Raw genomic sequence first — 20,708 nt, 5'->3', positions numbered from 1 at the left:
ACAGGTCTGTGACTCCGGAGTCCTCAGCATCTTCTTTGATTCCTGCCATATGGTTTTGCAGTCCTCCTGTAGCTTATAAAACCTCTGCTTTTTCCAAGAACCTGACTTCACTTTGATCAGCTGGCTGCCTTTCAGAAGGAACTTCAGATCCTTGTCATCTTTCAGGCCTGTGGAAAAAACATTGATAAGGTTACAGGAATCAACACAAGAAATAATGTACACAGGGTTTTTCCTTCATAGGATATTACAGGTAAATACATAGACAGACCACTGCAAGGCAGCCAGCTCTGGAGAGGACAGCAGAACAGAGAGACCCAGAAATCTGCTACACAACGTTTCTTGCTCACAATAGACACAGACTCCTTGTGTATTCTTAGATGGAGGTAACCAAAGGATTTCCATGCTAGAATTCCCAGCTGGTCTACAAACATAAAATATCTTCTTCCCAGCAAACACAATGTAACCTTAGGACACAACAAAAACAACAACATAATAACAATAAAAGCAGACAAAGGAAAGACGTGAAATTTGTAATTAAAGTGCTGCCAGGAAATTCAAGAGATATCAGCTTTATTCTGTCACGGATTTCCTTTGGCAGTCACACAGGTATACATACAGATCCCTCTCGTCCTTCTCTGGGAAACAGCCCCCTCCACTCCACCCAGGGAATTTCAAAGATCAATGTCATGAAGATTACGACATACATAGACAAGGGTGGTGACAGGCAGCATCACATCTACAAAGCAGCAACTGTCTTCTCCTCTTTGTCCAGCTAGTATCCAAGAGATCCTTTATATTTATTACCCTACTGGGCACCACAATGCAAAGTAATAATAACCAGACCTTCTGATCCCAGGAACTTCAGAGATTTCTCATTTTAGGCTAGATTCAGGAAGGCACTTAGACATCTAAACAGGCATCAGGCATCTACCACGACTTTCAAAACAGAGAACTAGACTCCTACAATTTTGAATATCTCAGTGGTATATGACTTCTACATGCCTAACTACCTTGGAGAATTTGTCCCTTAAACCAACCATTAATTAGAGATCTGGAGTGTGTGGGCTGGGGAGGGCAAGAGAATGAAACATGAGAAACACGTTCTAGGTTCTCAGTAATAGGCACCTTGCCTCTCCGACATTGCATGAAGGGCTGTTTCAGAGCTGGTGCAACACCATTTAACTCTGTAGCACTTGCCAAACGTGTCCTGATTCAATGGGATTTTTGCTAACCTTATCTTGATGATGCAAACAACTGTCATTAATAATCACTCGGCCACTTGCAGCCACCTGCCACTCACTTCCTGGGATATTTCCCAGTGCTGTGTAAACATAATGCAGGGTCACACAAAACAGAAATCCAAATTAGCCGATTTAAAAAACATTTGTATCACAGTGCAATCTTCCCCTGAGTCATTGGCTTTTTCCTCTTTGGAAGACACAGCTGCCTTGAGTTACTGCTATCTGAGCAGGGCAAAGTAATAAACCACCAAGCATCACTTCAGGCCTACTTAAAAAACAAGACCCAGCATGAGGCCCAAGAGTTGTCCTTAACCCCAGACACCCACCACTGAGCTGGATCCCAGAGGTGGGGTAGTTGGTGGGCTGCAGAGTACCAAGGTGGGTCATGGCTGCAGCAGTAAAAGAGCAGCGCCATGTGCTTGTAGCTGGGATAGCCTGGCTTAAAGAGAGAATTTTAGACTGCCAAAAAAAGCCTGAGAGCTCTGTCACAGATCACTGTTAGGGGTCTCTAGTGCTCACCCACTGAGGAGCTCAGGCCACTTTCCTGGTTTTGAAGTTGCCACAGAGCAGGCCTGGAGCTGAGCCTGGCTGAGGCGTCAAGAGTTAAAAAGCAGCACAGTAGGAGCTGGAGATCCTGAAAAGGCAGCTGTGGCCTCTCTTTCCTCTACATTCAATTAGCTATCTCATTAATTAAACACCTGCCTGAGCTACAGTATCCCCTGGGCCTCTCAACTCCAGTGTCTGGTCTGGAGGGGATGTGAGAGGGAGATATGAACACTTCTGGAAACTTCAGAAAGAAAGTCACAGACAGAAAGAAAAATATGACTTCCTGCAAGCACAGAAGGGTAAAAGATTCACCCCAGCCATGGGATCTGGGACCCCCTTGGTTTTGCCGAGGTTCAAGCAAACCCACAGGTCTACAAGAGGCCAGACCACCCAGGAGAAGAGCAGACACCATAGCAGCATCTCAGGGCCTTGGGTCCCTTGAGCTGCCATGTCGAGGCTTCCTCTGCCAAGGCAAAGGTCTTCTGAGTGGAGAAGGTAACACAGATTTAGGCTTAGTTAATGCTACTCTGGTATCCCTCAAGGTTAAGGGGATAAATTTCTTCCTTGTCTGTATTCACTCACAAAATTTCTGTTCTGATTCCTGGCCTCTTTCTCTCTCTCTCCTCAGATCCCAGACATGCGAGACATCATTACAGGACTAGGAGGAGGATGAGCCATTCTAGGGTGATGTGAGCAGGAAAGTAGGAAAGCCATCAATTCCTTTGGGTGCCTATGCACGTAARTGTGTAATGAGAAATCCCCGTTAACTGTGAAATGGTTTGTTACACAGATATTCCACACAGCATGTGTGAYGTGCCACACTGAACATGCCGAAGAGCTGCATCGACGATGGGCTATGCTGTCAGCGTTTGGTGCTACAGGAAACATGGAGGGCCTTTGCTGTAGGGACTTGCAGCATAAAGGCGTGATCCAGTAGGCTTATCATGGACATAAAGGMCACACTTTCTCTGTGAGAAGATCAGGTAATACAGGCAAAGCTGGACGGCCACAGGCAGTGGTCAAGGGCAGGTTCCTCTCCTCCTGGCCAGATCCACACAGGAAGGACACCAGCAGGAGCTGAGAGCCCCTCATCCTGCTAACCAGCACAGCTCAGTCAGTGCATTAGCATGGATTGAAGCTCCCCTTCTTCTTCAGAGGATCCAGCCATGGGCTGGGAGCAGCCCTCTCACCCGTCCTTGGCTGACATGCCTATGGACCAGGCCAGCAGGAAGGCACACTGGGGCATCCAGCTTCTTCTTGAACCAGCTACTCGTCCTCCAGTGCCAGCCTCAGGGCTCTCCATGAGAGAGAAGAATTAAATGACAATAATACACCCCGGACCCTTCACAGCCAGCTAGGACCATCCTCCTGGGTGCTTAAAACACATCACTGCTCAAGAAAGGGCTTGACAGCTTCATGCTTTTGTTTTCCTGAGCCTCCCACTGCAGTCAAACTCTAACACTGAGACACCACTCAGGTAAAATGACCTAGCAAAGGAGGCCACAGCATTTTGCAAGAGTGCAAGAGAAAGATGAAGAAAGAAGGTGTGTGGTGAAAGCATGGCAAAGATCAAAATTGCAGGGAGTCTGAATCAGAGGGCATATGGAGAAGCCAAGGAGGGAATGGAGACATGATGACCTCCAGGAGATGACGGGTTTGGCCAGGAGAGGACATGATGGGTGTCAGCAGCTCCATCATTCCCTTCATGTGGGAAGCTGGTACCCCAGCAGGGCCTTTCGGATAGGCAGCAGTCACCCAGAGATGACCTCTGCTGGCAGTGACCCAATATACAGACTAAACCACCCACAGGTGTGCCCAGAAGACAGTGGGGGTCCTGTGGGCAAGGCACGTCTCAGGCCTGCTCAGTGTCCACCCAGTGAGAGTTCAAGTTCAGACGACTAAAGCAGCCTGCAAGGATGGCTACTGTTTTGGACCCTGCCTCATACACCAAGATCCTAGCAGACTCTTTAAATGACCTTGGGCAAGTCACTTCACCTCTCTGTTCCAGTCTAAAAGGCAGATAATAATGACTTGGTTAGGTCAGAGATGAAATAGGAGGCTCTGATCTGGTAATATGGGAATCACAAACACCCCTGAGAAATCAGTGGCACAGTACTCTCAGGTGGTCATTTGAACTGCTTTCCCCAAAAAACATCTTTTCCCAGTTCTCATTTTAGTCTTTACTCCTGAGTCRCCCCCTAACGCTCCACTGAGCGGATGAGGTTTGCTCTGCCGAGCTATGTTTCACAGATGTAGAAACTTTTGTTTGAGAGAAACCTGAGTTGTCATACACATCTAAAGATCCAAAAACACTGTGCAGTGGGACAAGGATTTTGATTTCCAATTATAAAACAACACTGGGCATGAGAAGGGCAATCGGCACACTGAACTAGATGTCCAAATCCTGCCTGAAACTTGTGGAAGGGCTGCATCTTGCTTAGCTCCCTCTACGATATACAAAATACATATTTGCACCCAAAACTGCAATGTACATTTCAAGAGCCACTCCGCCTCCCCCAAATATCAGTCACRCACTTTGCAAACAGAATATATTTCATGTACCATAAAGTTCAGAGTGAAGATTGCCTTTGACAAAGACAAGAGAGCCTTAAGCACACAGCACTGCAGTGAGCGTGAAATTAATATCCTGCACAAAGAAGCTTTAGACACTAAGACACTAAAAATTTTAGCACTTGCAATATCCATCCCAGCTTTACAGCAAGCAGGAAACAGAATAAAACACTAGCTGTCACAGTAGCAGGTAGACTCTGAGTTCTTAGGGAGATACTCGGACCATGTTTATAAGAGACAGGGATAGTCTGTATTTCTGCATTGCTCACTCACAGATCTGCAGGTCTGGTATAAACGCATTAATTTACAGCTGCTATAAAACAAGCCTCTTCCTGCCTGCTCCCCCTCTCTCACCAAGTGTTTAAGACCAGGCATAACTCAGGCTGGCTGGTTTTAAAGTCAGCGAGCCTTTCGGATAAAATCCAAAGAACTGCCATGGGCAAAGGGAGATTTTTCCATTTCCAACCGCCCACTTGGGCCGTCACTCCAGTGAGCAGGACCCAGTTCAGAGCCAGGCGCAGAAGTTATGAAACTCCCTGGATTTCCTGTTTCTTTTCATCCGCTGACTGCAGCCCTCTGAGTGGTTCCTCAGGCTCTAAAAACAATTGGCAACACACCACCAAGAAGTCCGAAAATCAGCCCAGAAAAGGGCACTGCCGTATCCAAACACCCTGCCATCAGCAGCAGCTCAGAAAGCCCAGCAGGAGATTTGGAAAATGACCCTTTGCCAGAAAGGTCCCACCTTCTTTGATGCCTCAAACACAGTGGTTTGCGCATCTGGAGGGTGGTAAAGAAAAGGAAAAGAAACCTCAGGAGTTTAAAAATAACCTTGGAGCTGCCTTTAGGGTGGAGCAGTGCCTCTGCAGAGAAAAGCGACAGAAACGAAGCGGCTGCCAGCGCGTGGGAGCGCTGAGGACCTGGCCGCCTTGCCCCTTACCCAGCCTGGTGCCGTTCAGCGCGGCCACTCTGCGGCTCTGCTCCCACAGGATGTCCTCCTGGGAGACGCTGCGCTTCGGCTGCCTCCGGAAGCACTGCATGGTCCAGCGCGGGCGTCGGGGAAAGGCACCGGGTGCCGGCAGGGACCGGGGCCCAAACAGCCCCTGAGGGGTTCCCACGCATCCAGGAGACCCGGCGTGCGCGCCGTCAAGCAAGGCTTGGGAGCAGGAGCYGCGGAGGGAGGGCAGAGGCCGGCGGGGGTGGGACCGTGGGAAGTCTCGCCTCCCACTTGCTCACCGGCCGCACACGCTGGCTGCAAAATTACACCCAGGCGCCTGCTGGCAGCTGCCCAGGTAGAAGGAGCAAGCTTTCCTACAGCCATACAACTTTTGTGCATCATTTCCAGGGGTTGGAGGGTTCCCAAATGTCACTCGTGCCCCTCATCAGCACCTAGGGCTTGTCAGCTGTCACCGTCTGCCCAGAGAGACCTTGGCTGCTCTGTTGTGCAGCTCGTAGCCTCTGAAATGTGAAGAAGAGGCTGAAAGCACCTTTTAGCCAGGGTTGRTGTAGCCCGAAAGTTGTTTGTAAACGGTGTTTTAATTTTCTTTCGTCCAGCTAGAGAAGAGCGTTTTCCTAAGGCACTTGCGAGCCTGTTCTCTGCCACCGATTTCCTGCGTGACTCGGGTGAGTCACCCTGCATTTCAGCCCAGCTCTGAGGTTATGCTTGTAGTCCAAATTTATACTGCAGTTTGGCACAGGGAAAAGTCTCCATCAGTGGTTGTAACAAGCCACTGAATGCACAGAATAACTCAGGTTGGAAGGGGCCTCTGGACGTCTCTAGCCGAACCCATCTTCCCCTTCTTTCTACCCGCTTTGCAGGAAGCCCTACCAATGCTCACAGATCAGCACTCAGCACTGGGTTATTTGACCAGCACAAGGACGGGATCAAAAAATTTATCCCTGACATATGCCTCATATACAAATCTCCTTGGGGATGAGGCAGGGCCCCTTCATGGTCTTGGCACAGCAGTACAAGGCAGTCATGCCTTATTTACACAGAGCAACTACAAACCAYAGTCAGAACAGGAGACTAAGGGTGCTTTCTGGATGCTTTCTTGCCAAACATGCTAACCAGACAGTGGGCAGGCCTTTGAGGAAACGCCGCCCATCTCTTCTGACCCCTCTACACATACAAGGGTTGGATGTTGGAGCTGTAATTTCTGCAGAGCTCCCCTGGGAGCTGCGGGCTTCGCTCGTGCCCTGGCGAGGAGGTGAGCAGCATGATGCAATGGCAAGATGATATTTATTAGCTAGTAGTCTCCAAGCACTTTCCATATTTCACATTGTGCTGGAGACAACTGATCTATTTAAGGAGTGGGGAAGAGAGTCATCTCCTGTACTTGCATTCTGGCAAAATAGTTTGCTTCTGTGCATCCAGCTCTCCAGCCCGGCAGCAGCTAATCTCCCATAGGGATCCATTCGGGAGCACRCTGAGCCCCTCTGCTTCATTTTCCTATTAGTTCCTATAAACAGTGCCAGCAGCACGGCTGCTCAAAGCCTCCAAGGCTCTCAGAGAACATTTTGCTGTACTTATCCCCGAAGTCTGCGCACACACAAAGCACAGGTTGGGCGCTTACTGACTTTGGGGAGGTCTCCAGAATAGAAAGTGGTGCTGTTATTAGGACTTTGGAGAGTGAAGGCAGGAACATCAGTTTTTAAACCAAAGATGACAGCATCAGGCTAAAAATGCCCTGCTTTGGGAAACAACGGATTGGGATTTATTATGGTCTTGAGGTCATTTAAAGACATTGGAATATCTCATAAACGAAGCCTGGTGGATATGTGTAACRTTGCATGTTACAGGCCATTCTCTGCTATTGCTACATGTTACATGACATGGTGTCACACGCCTGTGCTGAAGGAAGTGATTCCTGCAAATGGCTTTGGGATAAATTCTCCCACCCTTACTCACATAACACCTCACTAGGTCTGAAGCCTGCAAGGACTCAAGCATGCAATTTTATCCATATGACCAACCTCACTGAGATCAATGGTACCAGTCACATGAGCAGAGTTATTCACGTCCAYGTACTGAGATCAGGGCTTTGCTAATCATCCTATTGATTCCAGAGGGGTAACTCATGAAGCAAACAMAAATCAATGCCAGAACATGGTCACAAAGTTAGTGAAGTGCTTTGAAATCAAGGAATCAGGCACTTGAGAGAGAAAGAAAGGCTGGAGAGCTTGGTAGGAAATGGGCTGTGTGAGAAAACTAATAACRCTCAGGCTTCTTTTCAGATAATTTTCCAGAAAAGCCATGAATTAATCTCCATCACTTCCCTATGCAAAGGAGCTCAGGAAGCTCTATTACCACTTCACAGAGGAAGAAGCAGATTGATTTGGAGCTCTTTAGGGCTGGAACCGGTCTCCCCACTGCCACCACCTTTAGGCAACCCCAAACACGACTCAGTCCTAAGGCTGACTGGAGTCTCTTCACACCACAAATGACATGGCAGAAGGCAGAAGTCAGCTGCTGATTTGCCCAAACCTGTGATAGTTTGGGGTTGGAATGAAAACACTCATGCTGGTGGTGACCTCACCACTTCCCCATTGCATCAGGCACATGATGTAAATTACTGCACAGTGATTAATAATGCCTCTGGTGGTTTACGTAACACACACACATCTCATTTTAGGGGGAGATTTTTCCATTAAAGAGACCTAAGGTTGTACGTTGCTCTCTATGTGTCACCAAGAAGAAATGATGTCTATTTTACATGACACTTTTTTCTGAAGAAGCGCTGCAGTTTCACCTTCCCTCCCATGCTCCTCCACAGTGAAATTCCATACGATTATTTACAAAAGAGCAGTAGTGTTCAGTACCTGAACTGCAGTGTCTGGCCCTATGTATCCCCAGCCCTCAGCAAGCACGAGACCACTTGATCCAGCTGCACCCAGAATTAACGACAATTTGGAAAAGTCATGGTCCAGCTGGTCTGTAGTAACGTAACAACCTGCCATCGCTCRTTAGGGTGATGGGGTGTTACTCCCTGATGGAAAATAAAATCTGACGATCATTACATCTGCAGCATTGCACATGGAGGACGAGTGGTACCTTCGGTGCACTGGCTGCTTGGAAACAAGCACAACCAGCTGCAGCGTTGGGCAGTGGTGGCTGTTAGGAAATGTACAAAAYCTCTCAAGCAAAGAGAAATTGGTTGGTTTGTCCTGTGCTTTTCCAAATCACTGGTATAATTAGCCAGTTTCTACCTACCACCAAGAAATGCCACTGGCTCTTCTGCACCAGCTTTGCCCTTCTCGCTACCTCTGCAGGAGCTGGGAGCAGGGAGTGGGTGCTGGGACCATAAATGTTGGGGCATCTCAGGCCAAAGATGCTTCTGCTTGTTTATCATGGATGCATCTTCAGTCTATGTGATATGTACCAAGTTCCACCTTGTGGTGACACTGAGAATGGGCTTCTCCACAAAGCAGGCAGCCACATCAACAAGCCTGTCTCTTCCTTACGCTGGCTCTTCTTGCCTGCTAGTTACCCTTGCAGGGTGCTTGAGAGGTCCAGCCAAGTGATAGCAGGGTGAAACTTGCTATTTCACATAGGAGGAGTTCCCTGCAAGCAGCATGTCGTGGCTGTTCTTCAAATCAGTGCCTAAAACGTTCCTCTGCTGGGATGCTGGCAAAAAGCCACATGATGGATAGGTTTCTGGTGCACTGAGACCAGACCAATATTTCTCAGGCCCTTTATGCTTCGGTTGTCTTGCCTAGTTTGTAAGGTCTCTGGGAAGTGAAGCCTGTTCTCTAGCTCTGCTCAGATCAGTCCACACGGCTATGTCGTCTTTCCTCAAAATAGGCTGGCCAAATCCAGACTGCCTACTGGGAAGAGTCCCTAGCCCATGCCATCAGCATCCAGGAGCATGCTAGCTTGCATGGGCCAAACCCATGCCAGGGAGTACGCTGACATGGTGCAGAGCCCTGGCCCTGTCYATTAGAAACAGAGCCAGGTTGCCTGTTCAGATGTTTCACTGCCAGTTTGAAGTGTGACCTTTATTTGTGAAAATCTACATAAATATTTCTGCCACTCTAGGTCATTCCAAAGATGCCTGTATCCACACACAGCACTGGCTGTGACCCATCCAAAGCCAGCGCTGTCTCCGTGTGCTCCTGATGAAATCCAGGCAAAACTCCTAACTAAAGTTCATAGCACTCAGGAGCTCAAAACCAGACCGAAGGGCACTGATCCTTCCACCACGGCACACAGGGAGACTTGGTGCAGAGCRAGAGGCACCAGAAATTACACGGGCCGCAGTACCTTACAGCTTTTCCAGCCATTGGTGTGAAAAGGGTGGGAGGAAAGTAATTTAATAGGAGAATGCCACCTTGATAGATAGGACCAGTACCAACAGCGAGGAGCACYTGTGCAGTTTTGTTGCATAACTTCTAGCTATGCGTTAAGTCATGTTTCTGGACATGTGTTAACGAAGATCTTCTCTTCATAAAACTGAAGTCAATTTTAGGTGGGTTCCAGTTTCCATTTTTTAGGTCACTTACAGCTTTTCTCAACTTTTCCATCAGGAGCTAAAATTTTCTCAGCAACCCAAATGCAGGTTACTCTTGCCATTCAGTACCAGTGGGRCAGGGGGAGGGTGAGAGGTTAATTAAATTATGCAAAATTAGGAAGAAATCTTTTTTGTTTTTCCTGACTGATTTATCTGGAATTTCAGCACTCTAAATTTAACTAGTAATAGCCAGTGAGACTCGCTGCRTGTATCTCCACRAAGGGCTTTAAAGGCATCCATGTRAGGGGCAGTCCAAGGCGTGAGAATTTCTGCAGACACATTTTCTATATTGGCTCATTTAAGGATGTTGACGGATCTCAGTTTAGAAGAAACTGTGGCAAAATCTTMTCTGTCTGAATAAAGTAAAAGTGAAATCTCCCTGTTTAACTCAAGGTCTGCAGCCTTCCATCCTAGTGGGCTTGAGTAAGGACTGAGACCCTCGGCCTACAGTAAGGACCTAGRAGACACATGGGCTAGGGGTTAGTCTCACCTATATTCAGATGTCTACAACACACTGAAAACAGGCTAGCAGAAAGATGGAGTGCAATTCACCTGTCTCAGTCCCTATAAGCCTAAGATTTTGCACAGACACCTKCATTTAGCCAGCTGAATCTGCCCTGGGTGTTGCAGTGTTTAGCCCAGCGGTAGTGCCATGATAGTCCTTCAGAAGAGCTTCTTGAAGGTCCTGCAGCCCCTGACCTGCTATTTCACAAATACCTATGTGCTTGTCTGCGGCTTTCTCTCATAAATACCTGTTTATATATTTCTACCTCCATGTGAGGGAAACTATACTTTGCTCCCACATCATGGACACTTTTGGCTCCCAGAGCTGCCCATCCAGTCAGCAGAGTTTCAGATCTTCCCAAGCCACCTCTTCCCCACACACCTCTCCTTGCTTCTTCCGGCACTTGGCTTTATCCTTTCATCCCAGCTATCTCCAGTAGTTTTCCAAGTGACTGCATCTCCTTCTTCTCCCTCTCTCAGTTCCTCATTGTAATCTGTTTTTCCGAAGCATCTATTTGCCCCTACTCATCTGTGTTTGAGCCTTGCACACTGGCAAGAGGGCCTTAAAACCAACCGTGTGCTTCAGTTTTACTAAAAACAGCGCTCAGACTGGAAGTCTAGCAGTCTTTGTGTAAAAACAGAAAAGTCCCAAGATAACTTTTACTTGTCCTGACTGAAAATAGGGCCAACTTGCACAGTTAACGTACTGCTAAGTGTCACTATGGCAAACTCTCCTGCACTAGTAGTAATCCTGTGGTTCAAAAGCCTCCCATGTAATGCATCGGTAACATCATCTGCCAAGCGGGGTGTGCAAGGAGCTTTTTGTTCAGTGGGTATGAGAGCAGCAATGTTCCCAGCTTCATCAAAGCAGATCCCAGCTGATCCCCAGCAGCAGCATCTCCACCCACGGGTGCAGGTCCCAGAAGGAGACTCCTCCGGACTCCCGGCTAAGGGCAGGTGGAGATGACTCATTTGGAAATTTAAATCAAGCAGAAGTCAGTCCTTGGGACTGGCTGACAGGAGGAATGAGGAAGTGGACAGCTCTGTAGGATTCTACAGATTTCTTTGCTGATGCTCGCGCCGGGCTCCGGGCTGCCGCAGAGCGCGTCCCCTTTGCAGGGCTCTGGCTCTCCCGGCACAATGTACGCAGTGTCTGAGATGAAGAGGGCAGTGTATAAGAATAAGGCATAGTGCAAATTAGCCTTTCTATAATCTCTGTGAGCACAAGGGCTCACAGTTCAGGGTCGTGCCAGCTTCACGAGTCAAGATAAAGCTTATTAATTGCCTACAGAGCCCAGCAGACTTATTGTATAATAAATGTAGATGATTCTCTATTAAAAAAAAAAAAGCAACAAGAAGCTCATGTGGTTGATTCAAACACATTCAAAATAAAAGGCACAGACCACTAAACTAAAGTAGCTGCATTGACTCTATGGAAAACGGACGGGATCAGGCTTAGTTTTCATCCCAGGTCTCAGATCTTCATCCAAATGCAGAGTCAACAAAAGCTCTGTAAACTTTTCACACACTCCCATCTACAGTAAAACCCACTTTYGCTACCCGAGGATATCTCAAGAAGTCTTTTGCTCACTGTCAAATATTTTACTGAGACAGAATTTTGGGTATGTGGTTAGTTCTGACATAGAAAATACAGCTATTAAYGTTATAGCTTCACTGGACGGAAAGAAAGGGAGTCTCAGCATACAGCCATAGCCACATCCATAAACCATAGCAGCCAAGTAATTTCAGAGAAATTAGACAGCACAAGTCTGATCGTGCTAACAAATAAAGATGTGAGCAACTTTTTTGTCTACATAGTTGGGCATCCAAAATTACTTTGGCACTTGTGAGCCTATGTGTCAAAGAATTTCAGTAAATAATTTTTTTTAAAGCTTAGCTCATCCAACACTTGTATATTTTTCTGCTTCAGACAGGAAAACGGAATAACAAACAGCCACTGAATTCCTGTTGGTTCCTAACCCCAGAAGACTTAATAATACTCACTGAAAAATGACCTACAAGCCAGAATAGGAAAGATTCTAATAGTTCCAGATGTATTTCTAGCTTTCTTTCCCCAGTGGTTGTATAATGAATGATATACCTACAAAAAGGTTAACATTAACCTCTGCTTCACCTTCCTCTCAGATTTCTAGCATCTGGTGAAATCAGAGGGAAGAGTTCTTGAGCCTGGAGGAGTCTTTCCACATTTCTCCTGGTAATGCTCACTGATTATATTTAAGGCCAAGCACTTATTGCTCTATTAATTTAATTATTTTTATTTTTGTTTATAGCACATCTACACTAAGAAAATGACAATCTCATAAAATAAAAAATAAGCACTGTCGAGTTTTCCTATTTCTGTAGGATCACAGTATTCCATTTCAACCCGTTTGTGATAGCTGTGTACAGCCCTGGATTGTTTCTGCTCATCAGAGTGAGTAAAATACAAGAAAGATGTAATAAATCAATATATTAAAGTCAGACCAAGGAATAAGGGATGTTTGATTGCCCTGTCTATGAGACAAGCCTCCCAGTCTCAGCACTGATTGAGACTAAGTCTCACTCGCTGGAAGGGCAGGAAGGATTCCTTCCTTTTAGAAACAGTATTTGGCTTTTATTGAGTATTATAGAGTCTTGGAGGCAGCTCCTGAGCTGGGGTGATTTGTCTGAGCCCTGCTGTCTTCCCCCGAGCCCCAAGAGTTTACCCAGCTGAGCATCCGTCCCACTCTCAGTCTCACCAAAAAGGGGAGGAGATTTGGATCAACTTTTCGGGACTCACACACTTTCATCAGACAACGCACCCTTGCTACCAACACAGCTAACCCTAATAACAAAGAAAAATCACTTATCATCCTCCTGTAACATTGGTTGCATGCTGCATGGGGGGACTGGGGTGGCAAGGAGGACAAGGGGGAGGGAGGAGGAAAAAGAAAGTTCTGGGATGAGATAGAAGAGAGCTGAAATATAAAAACATTTCTTTGACTTACTGTTGCAAGCGAGGAAGCTGCCATTCGACTCCATTGCTGCAAAATAATGTACAGCTGCAGAAGGGCTGCAGGAAACAGCTGTGCCCAGATGTGAGCGCGGGGGCAGGGGGGAGCCAGACCCGCGAGGCTCCCTCTGCTTTCTGCTCCAGTAATCCCCGCTGTCAGCTCCCTTCAGAGGCCGGTTCCTTCCCCTTGGCTGGAAATGCCTCTCTGCTATGACTCCTCCCGCATTTCCCTCCCGCACGGACACGCCGCCGCCTGCCCAGCGCCTCGACTGGGGCCAAGCGCCCGAGCCCCGGCGCCGCGCCGGCCCGGGCTCCTCCCCGCTGAAATCTGTCCGTCTGCACCGCGCTCGCCCGCGCTCCTCCCCGCTGAAATCTGTCCGTCCGCACCGCGCTCGCCCGCGCTCCCGCTTCTGCCCCCGCCGCTGCCCGGCGCGGTGCCTCTTTTCCTGCCGCTGGCACAGGCGCCTGCTCGGCCGCGCTCCGCTCCCTTCCTGCGAGAAGACACCGAGCGCTGCAGATTAATCCCGAGCGGCGATAGTCCCCCAAATCAAGGGAAAAGCCCTAAACAGAAGCCAGTGCCCGAGGGCTAGGTCTAAAAGGCTTTTAGGGACCGAGATGGAAGGGGAATATTTCTTTTCATTAAAAAAAAAAAAAAAAAAGTAGGTCAAAAGTTGCCAGCATAGAAATAGAAGCTGTAACCACAAATGCTCACAGAGGCAGGAGCTCAAAACAGAAGAAAAGTTACGAGCTTTGCAATTGAGACAGCAAGACAGAAATCAGAAAAAAAACCTCGCCCTGTCCCCAGGCTCTGACTGAGTTGAGCTGATTCTCTACAGCCTTTCTCCTACGCTTAAATTAGATATTTTTTAAAAGTAGAAGGGTGATGCTGGCAAAGGGGGAGAAAGAGAGGAAATCCAGTGAGGGAAAATAAAGTTTCCCTCTACTTGAACATTTGGGGGAAGTTTGCAGTTATTGTTCTGTTTGGTTTTGTTTCCAGTGATTTAGGGTGGTCTTGATGCAAACACTTGGTGGAGTGGTTGGAGGACTCAAAGCACCTCATCCCTCTGCAGGTGTAAACCAGGCAGCTCCACAGACAGACAGGAAAAGTCCCAGTGTGACAGTAACATATCTGGGAGACATATGGAGAAAAACAATTTAGTACTAGGACTGTTAGTGCCTCCATGCCAGGAGCCTGGCTGTTCCTTCACATCCCAGTGGCAGACCCACGGACAAGAGATGTCCACTTGGACGGGGCACCATCCCAGGGGATGTGTTCATGAGTGAGGTCAGTTCCCAGCAGGCAGGACACTTAAGATTCCTCTTAAAAGCCCCAAGGCAGGGGGATTTCCGGAGGAGGCCAGCAAAACCTGTAACCCTTTCAGCCCAGAGAACGGAGTGCAGAATTGAGGGTGCAAGAGGCCGGATGGATGAGTCAAACTGGAAACTCCAGTGAAGCGGTGGTGATGAGGACAGGATAGTTTTTGCCTGGGAGGAAAGGTAGAGAAGGGCAAAGAGTCTGAAAGTGGTGATGGGAAATGGCATTATAGCAACTCCTTTGCCCTCCTCAACTAGTCTATAGCCCCCACTGCAGGCAGGCATCCCACATGCCCAACACAAGCCCCTCGGTGTCCCACCCTGCCCAACACAAGCCCCTCAGCATCCCACATGCCCAACACAAGCCCTTCGGTGTCCTGCATGCCCAACACAAGCTCCTAGGTGTCCCACACTGCCCAACCTAAGCCCCTCTCTTAGACACCTGCAGGTGCCAATCCACCTGTGCCCTCTGTAGCACAGGGGAGACGTAAGAGGAGCTACGTTTTTCCCAGAAATAGAGAATACAGTGGTCTGGACGTAGTCCCTTCACTGCAGCTCTGGGCATGATTGCAACAAGACAGGACCAACGGTACTCTGTAGCACTGTGAACACCACCATTATTGCACTGTCTCCAGCTGGAGACTGAGACTGAGTTTCTCTGACATCATCTCTTGAGATTAGAAGATGATCCTCTGCATTTGAAACCGCTCCATGGTGATTCATAGCATCTACATGTGCTTCCTTCTTGCTATGTTGTCATCTCCATGGCAAGACATAGTGGTACCAGAAATGGTGCCTGTCAGAAGGATTCACAAAACCTTGCCCAACTCTTTCACCTTTAACAGTTACACTTACTTAGGTAACCCTCTTCTTGCTTCTCTAGTTGGCCAGAAGCATTGCTATTTGGGCTGCTTTGTGCACTTCAGCACCTTTCTGCCACCCAAGCTAAGGCATCACCATTGCTAAGCCCATGATGGGCTCGACCCCACATGTGGGCTCAGAGCAAGCCTGGTGCTCGCAGACTGCCTTGCATTCCTTGCATTCATCAGAAACCACAGCAGCTGCTGTCAGAGCTGGGGACGCCTTGCAACAAACACCTGAAAGCCAAGACCACATAGCACGGGTCGTATCAGAGCCTTGTTTCAGAAGGCAACAGTCCTTTTAGCTATACTACTACAGACATGCCATATGCACTTGGTTTCCTTTGCCTTTGCATGGCTGAAACCCACATACGTCTGGAAGAACAATGAAACCAAGGTGGYATGAGGCACTACTGGGTTCCTGTAAACAGCAAAAATCCCACTAATAAACAATATTCTAAGAATAATAGAACAATTTAAGAATCCCATATGAATTAAGTCTCTGATCCTCATTTTGGTTCACTTTGCTCCCTGCATTCCAGGTTTGGGCTTTGGCAGATGCAGAAGGTACAGTGTGTTAAGGTGAGTCCTTCTCTGCCTAGTTAAACCAGCATCACAGCTGGGTGACAAGTTTAAAATTACTGATAAAAATGCAGAAGGTCATCATTCATCCTGAAACACTGAGAAAGTGATTCRCTTCACAATAAAACGTGTAGTTAAGGTAGGCTGTCACTGGTTGTTTCTTTATCTTCACTTACCTTTTAAAAGCTGTCTGAATTTCTGATTGCTTCTACCCTCTTCTGAGCACAGATCCAGTTTGCTCCTAAGCTATATCCAMCAACTTGTTCACAGCCAGCTTTATGGCTTTTCATCTTCAAGGTCAAACCATGACTTGGAAGGGAAGAGCTYGGTATCATTTAAATTAAAAAGCATGGCTTTGTGCATATTGTCTCTACTCACGGAAGCAATACTGATGACAGGCATCAAATTTAAATAAGTGCAATTTAGTCTGAGCAGTTTGGTCTTGGCATCTGTAAGGTGCCGTTTCAATTCATGAAGGCTACTGAAGGTTAGCCTTCTCTGCTTTAAAAATGTGACTTTTACAGTAAGATAACAACAGAGCTGTAAAACCTTGCAGGTTTTACTGCAATGTAAGTGGGTGAGGTGAATGCATATCTTCTGCCCATTGCTGACTTAACCTTATTTACCCCATGAAAAGATTACAGTGCTTTGCCTCCCCCAGGATTTTACAGCAGGTGAGTTACCGTGCACTGATTGGGTTAGAGGAAGAGCACACCYTTTTAGCAGCAAAGGCAAAATCTGACAGAAAAAAACTATTTTCCTGAATTCCACAAATACTTTATTACAGCAAGAGCTGGATTTATTCCCTTGGGACACCCTGTGCATGCCACACACCAGTAGCAACTTCACAGCCGAGCCCACCTTGGTGTCTCCCAGCTTTCAGGGCACTGAAGGTTATTACATTTAATGGCTCTCAGAAACCTGGGAAGTGCCTTTATTCCCCTGCCTTTGTTGTCACAGGTTTTATTCTCTGAATCATGCTGCCAGGCCAGAGAGGAATGTGAGGAATTCACTACAACCTCCCAGCCACACATCTCTGGCAGCCTTCTCCCCAGGCTCCTTGGAGTGGGGATCCAAATTCCTGAGCGCGTCGGTCCCAGGCTGCCCATGGTTGTACCTGGACCTAAGCTCCTCCTCACTTCAGAAGGAGAGCAAGGTTGGGGATCAAGGAGTAGAGTAATGCTAAAAATGAGAATGAGAGGAGAACGGCACCTCGATCAGGGAGAGGAGCAGGCAGCTGCTACATGGCTCCTCAGCCTCTGTGCGCAGGGTGCGCTGCCTGGGTTTACTGGGTGGGAGCTACTGGATGGGACCCGGCTGCCAAATGCAGCATTAAAGGGAACTTCTCCAAGTGCTGGCGAAACAGGGAGAGGGGAGGAAAGGACCCAAAGCTCCAAAACCCAAGTTTCAGCCCCAGAATTTTCTTGGGGCTGGCAAGAAACACAGACTTGGCCATGACTCAAGAAATGAAATTTGCTCCTTTCTCTTCAGTACTTCCCCTCCCGATTAAAGAAGGCACAAAGGCCTCACACAGCTGGTTTTGCTCCATGTCACCTTTAGCTTGGCTCAGCCACAGCCTGGCCTCGGGCTGAAAGACCCCCCCACCCCCCAGCAAAGACAGCAAAAACCGAGATGAACCCAGCGGTTTGCTGCATCTGTTTAAGACAGGCCTTTTCTTCACACCAATTCATCTTGCAGCCAAAGATACTCCAACACCAATGTACACACCAACAAACAAAAACAATCACATTTAATTCGATCAAAAAAAAATTGCAAAGCCCACTTTGAGCACTCTGCTCTTTTCTTACCCATACTATCATTTTCTGAGCTCACTAAGAGGCATTTCTAGGCCTGGAGACACCCGGTAGAGTTGGTGGCACCTTCCCAAAGGAAAGCTGCCACTTTTCTGATGCCTGCAGTGCCATGACATTTTACCAAGGGCCAAGTCCTAAACCCAGGGCACACCTTGATTAACCCACTTGCTCTCTAGCCGTAAATATGAACTTGGAAGGAGYTCAGTGTCAGCACGGGGACAAACCTGCATCCTTCTCCAACCCACCCTCCAACACAGCCATGCGCAGCAGCGCCAAGGTTGCCTGCTGAACCTGTGCCATGCAAGGCCAGCAAGCTCCCTCTTGGTCTTGCAAGTGCCTACGCCCTGTTGCCGTCTCCTGCAATGTTTGTGCACGCACAACCCAGCCCAGGGCACACAGAGCATTTGCAGGGTTCAAAGCCAAAACCTTCTCCTGGTTTCGATTCAGTGGCRAGCCATAAATCACAGCAAACCCTGAGCGAAGCAGAGGTTTACCTGCTGGGCAGCCCCACTCTGCAAGCCTGATTCAAGTGTTTGTTTAATTGTGGAAGAAGTACCTTTTCATCTCAGAGGAATGCTACGCAGCCCGATCACCAAGTATTTCTTAAGAAGAAGATGCCTCCTGGCTCCCTTTGCTTTTTGGACTCTCACACACACCCTCCTCATCACACAGAAACATTCCCAACCGCCATTCCCAAAGATAATAAGAAGGTGCTTTATTTGCTTTGAAAAAAGGAGGCAGGATTTCTGCTGCTGTGACGAGGCAGGAGCATAAGAAGTATTTTGCAGTTATAYGCCCAGCAGGGAGCTTTAGTAGCTACATATTGTTTTCCCCATGATTGTCAGCAGAAGTATTACTGAAACCAGCACAAAGAAAAATGTCACATGAGTGTTCGTATTACTGCAGAAGTGGGATCTGAATTTTTCAGACATTTCTGTTATAGTCCAGCTGCTCACTGAACCACTTTTTTTCTGCCTTTTCCCATTCTATTTACTGTTTTAGGCCATTGCTTGGTTGTTAGGGGGGTCTCTTGCCATGCTCAGATCAGCTGATCTCTCTGTGTCCAACTCTGATGTAAATTAGAGTATGCTAGAGCTGCTAATAGATRTACGGGAAAATGTAAAATTCTCAGCTGTCTTACATTTTGGGAATTGCTCAGAGTCTGAAAATCAATTTGGGATGCCAGTTCCCATCACCCAGATGATTCACATCTTGTAATGGCATCATTATTCTTTTTTTTTTTTATCAGCGCTGTCTTTCCTTAGATGGACACAGTTCTTGTGATAACATGTTGCCTTCCCTGCCTGGAAAAGGTCTGGGAATCAGAGGACTGATCCTGCCACTGAATCTGCTCCACCCAGCGTTTCCCTATGGGCTGATTTTCCTGCCAGGCTCCTGGCAGGTCTCGGCACTCCACCTCCAAGAAACGAATTGCAGGCTCACAGCCCCATGGGAGCTGGCAGAGCTCAGCACCTTTGAGGATCAGGTTCTCTTAGGAGATAAACTTGGAAAAGCTCAGGAATGGGATTTACAACCCTGCAAGGACAGTGAGATTATTTGGGTATGTGGAGGACTCACTGGACATAACAATTTTGCTTGCAAAGTAGTTTGCTGTAGTTTATAGGCAAGACTGAACTGTAATTAACACTGAACACAGTATCATAAAGTTCAGAGAGAGAGGAGGACAGCCATATTCCTCATTTATCACCATGGATAACCGTGCCAGAGTATCTTCAGGCTGAATGATGTTGATGTATACATCTGAATTTAAACCTTTAATTGCAACGGTTACTCCCATTCAGGAGACCAGCACCGGAAAACGAAGCAATAGATGCCGGGGATGTATAAAGCAGCTAAACCAGTCCAACAAGCCTCACACTGAYTTCAGACTGAAAACTTTTATGAAGAAGGAGGAAGGATTGAGATTATGAGATAACTTGAGATTTTGAGATAGAAGATCTGGGATTCTCTATTTATTCGAAACTACTCATCATAAATGTAGGAATTTCAGCATAAAGAWGACACTTAAATAATCTGAACTCTGACCAATGGTACTAGGTACGATTTCAGCATCTCACTAACTGCGTCTTTAGGTTAATTTTAATTTACGTTGAAAGGTTTGTTTCATATTTGTTCACTTCAATTGTGTTAMTACAAGACAGATTTAAGAGTGTTTGAGGTTCACTTTTGTGCATTTTCATGCTTTAACAGCTTCAGGTTGAAGTGAGCCCTCTAATGTTGAATTCCCTGACTTTAAATGTTTTGATTCTGGGATAATCAAAACATCTTTGCCAGAAATCTGTAGAGAAAAGTACAGTTAGACTTAAACAAGACAGAGGGGAGGGTTGGGATGCAGGGTTTTTTTAAGGCATCAAAACCTCATATATTAGCTGCAAATGAGACTCTCAAAGAAAACGTCACCGTATACAATTAAATGTCTATGTTTTAGCAGTGTTTCAGTTCAGTGCATCAGTAACAGCACAGAGCAGCCCCACAATACTAGAAAACTGATTTATGACTGTCTGAATCATTTAGTGAATCTGATCATTAATAGGAAGTTAATATTGTGTGAACAGAGAAGCAACAACCTCTTTAGGACTCCTAGTAAAATACCTGACTCACTGGTATGAAAAGGTTACTTGGAGCGATCATCCCTATTAGGAAAGAAGATCCAAGGGAGGCTGGTCCCAAGGTCCTGCCATCTTTATCCATTAAAAGTTACTTCTGACACACCCCTGGTTACAACGGAGCTGAGACCTTGAGGATCACAACCATTA

At 47.1% G+C, this 20,708-nt stretch overlaps 1 protein-coding gene across 1 annotated transcript in view; it reads right to left on the bottom strand.

The window, feature by feature from the left end:
- Positions 1 to 5,395, bottom strand: part of PLCD1 (phospholipase C delta 1) — a 45,433-nt gene extending 40,038 nt beyond the window's left edge. The window contains exons 1-2 of the mRNA XM_026072288.1: positions 5,296 to 5,395; positions 3 to 167 (exon numbers count right to left, since the gene is read on the bottom strand). Coding sequence (XP_025928073.1) covers positions 3 to 167; positions 5,296 to 5,395 — 265 coding nt within the window. The remainder of the gene's footprint in view (positions 1 to 2; positions 168 to 5,295) is intronic.
- Positions 5,396 to 20,708: the final 15,313 nt, after the last annotated feature.

The sequence above is a fragment of the Apteryx rowi genome, unplaced genomic scaffold, assembly GCF_003343035.1.
Source record: "Apteryx rowi isolate R43461 unplaced genomic scaffold, aptRow1 scaffold_109, whole genome shotgun sequence".
NCBI classification, from domain to species: domain Eukaryota; kingdom Metazoa; phylum Chordata; class Aves; order Apterygiformes; family Apterygidae; genus Apteryx; species Apteryx rowi.
This window is presented reverse-complemented; position numbering and strand designations above follow the sequence as displayed.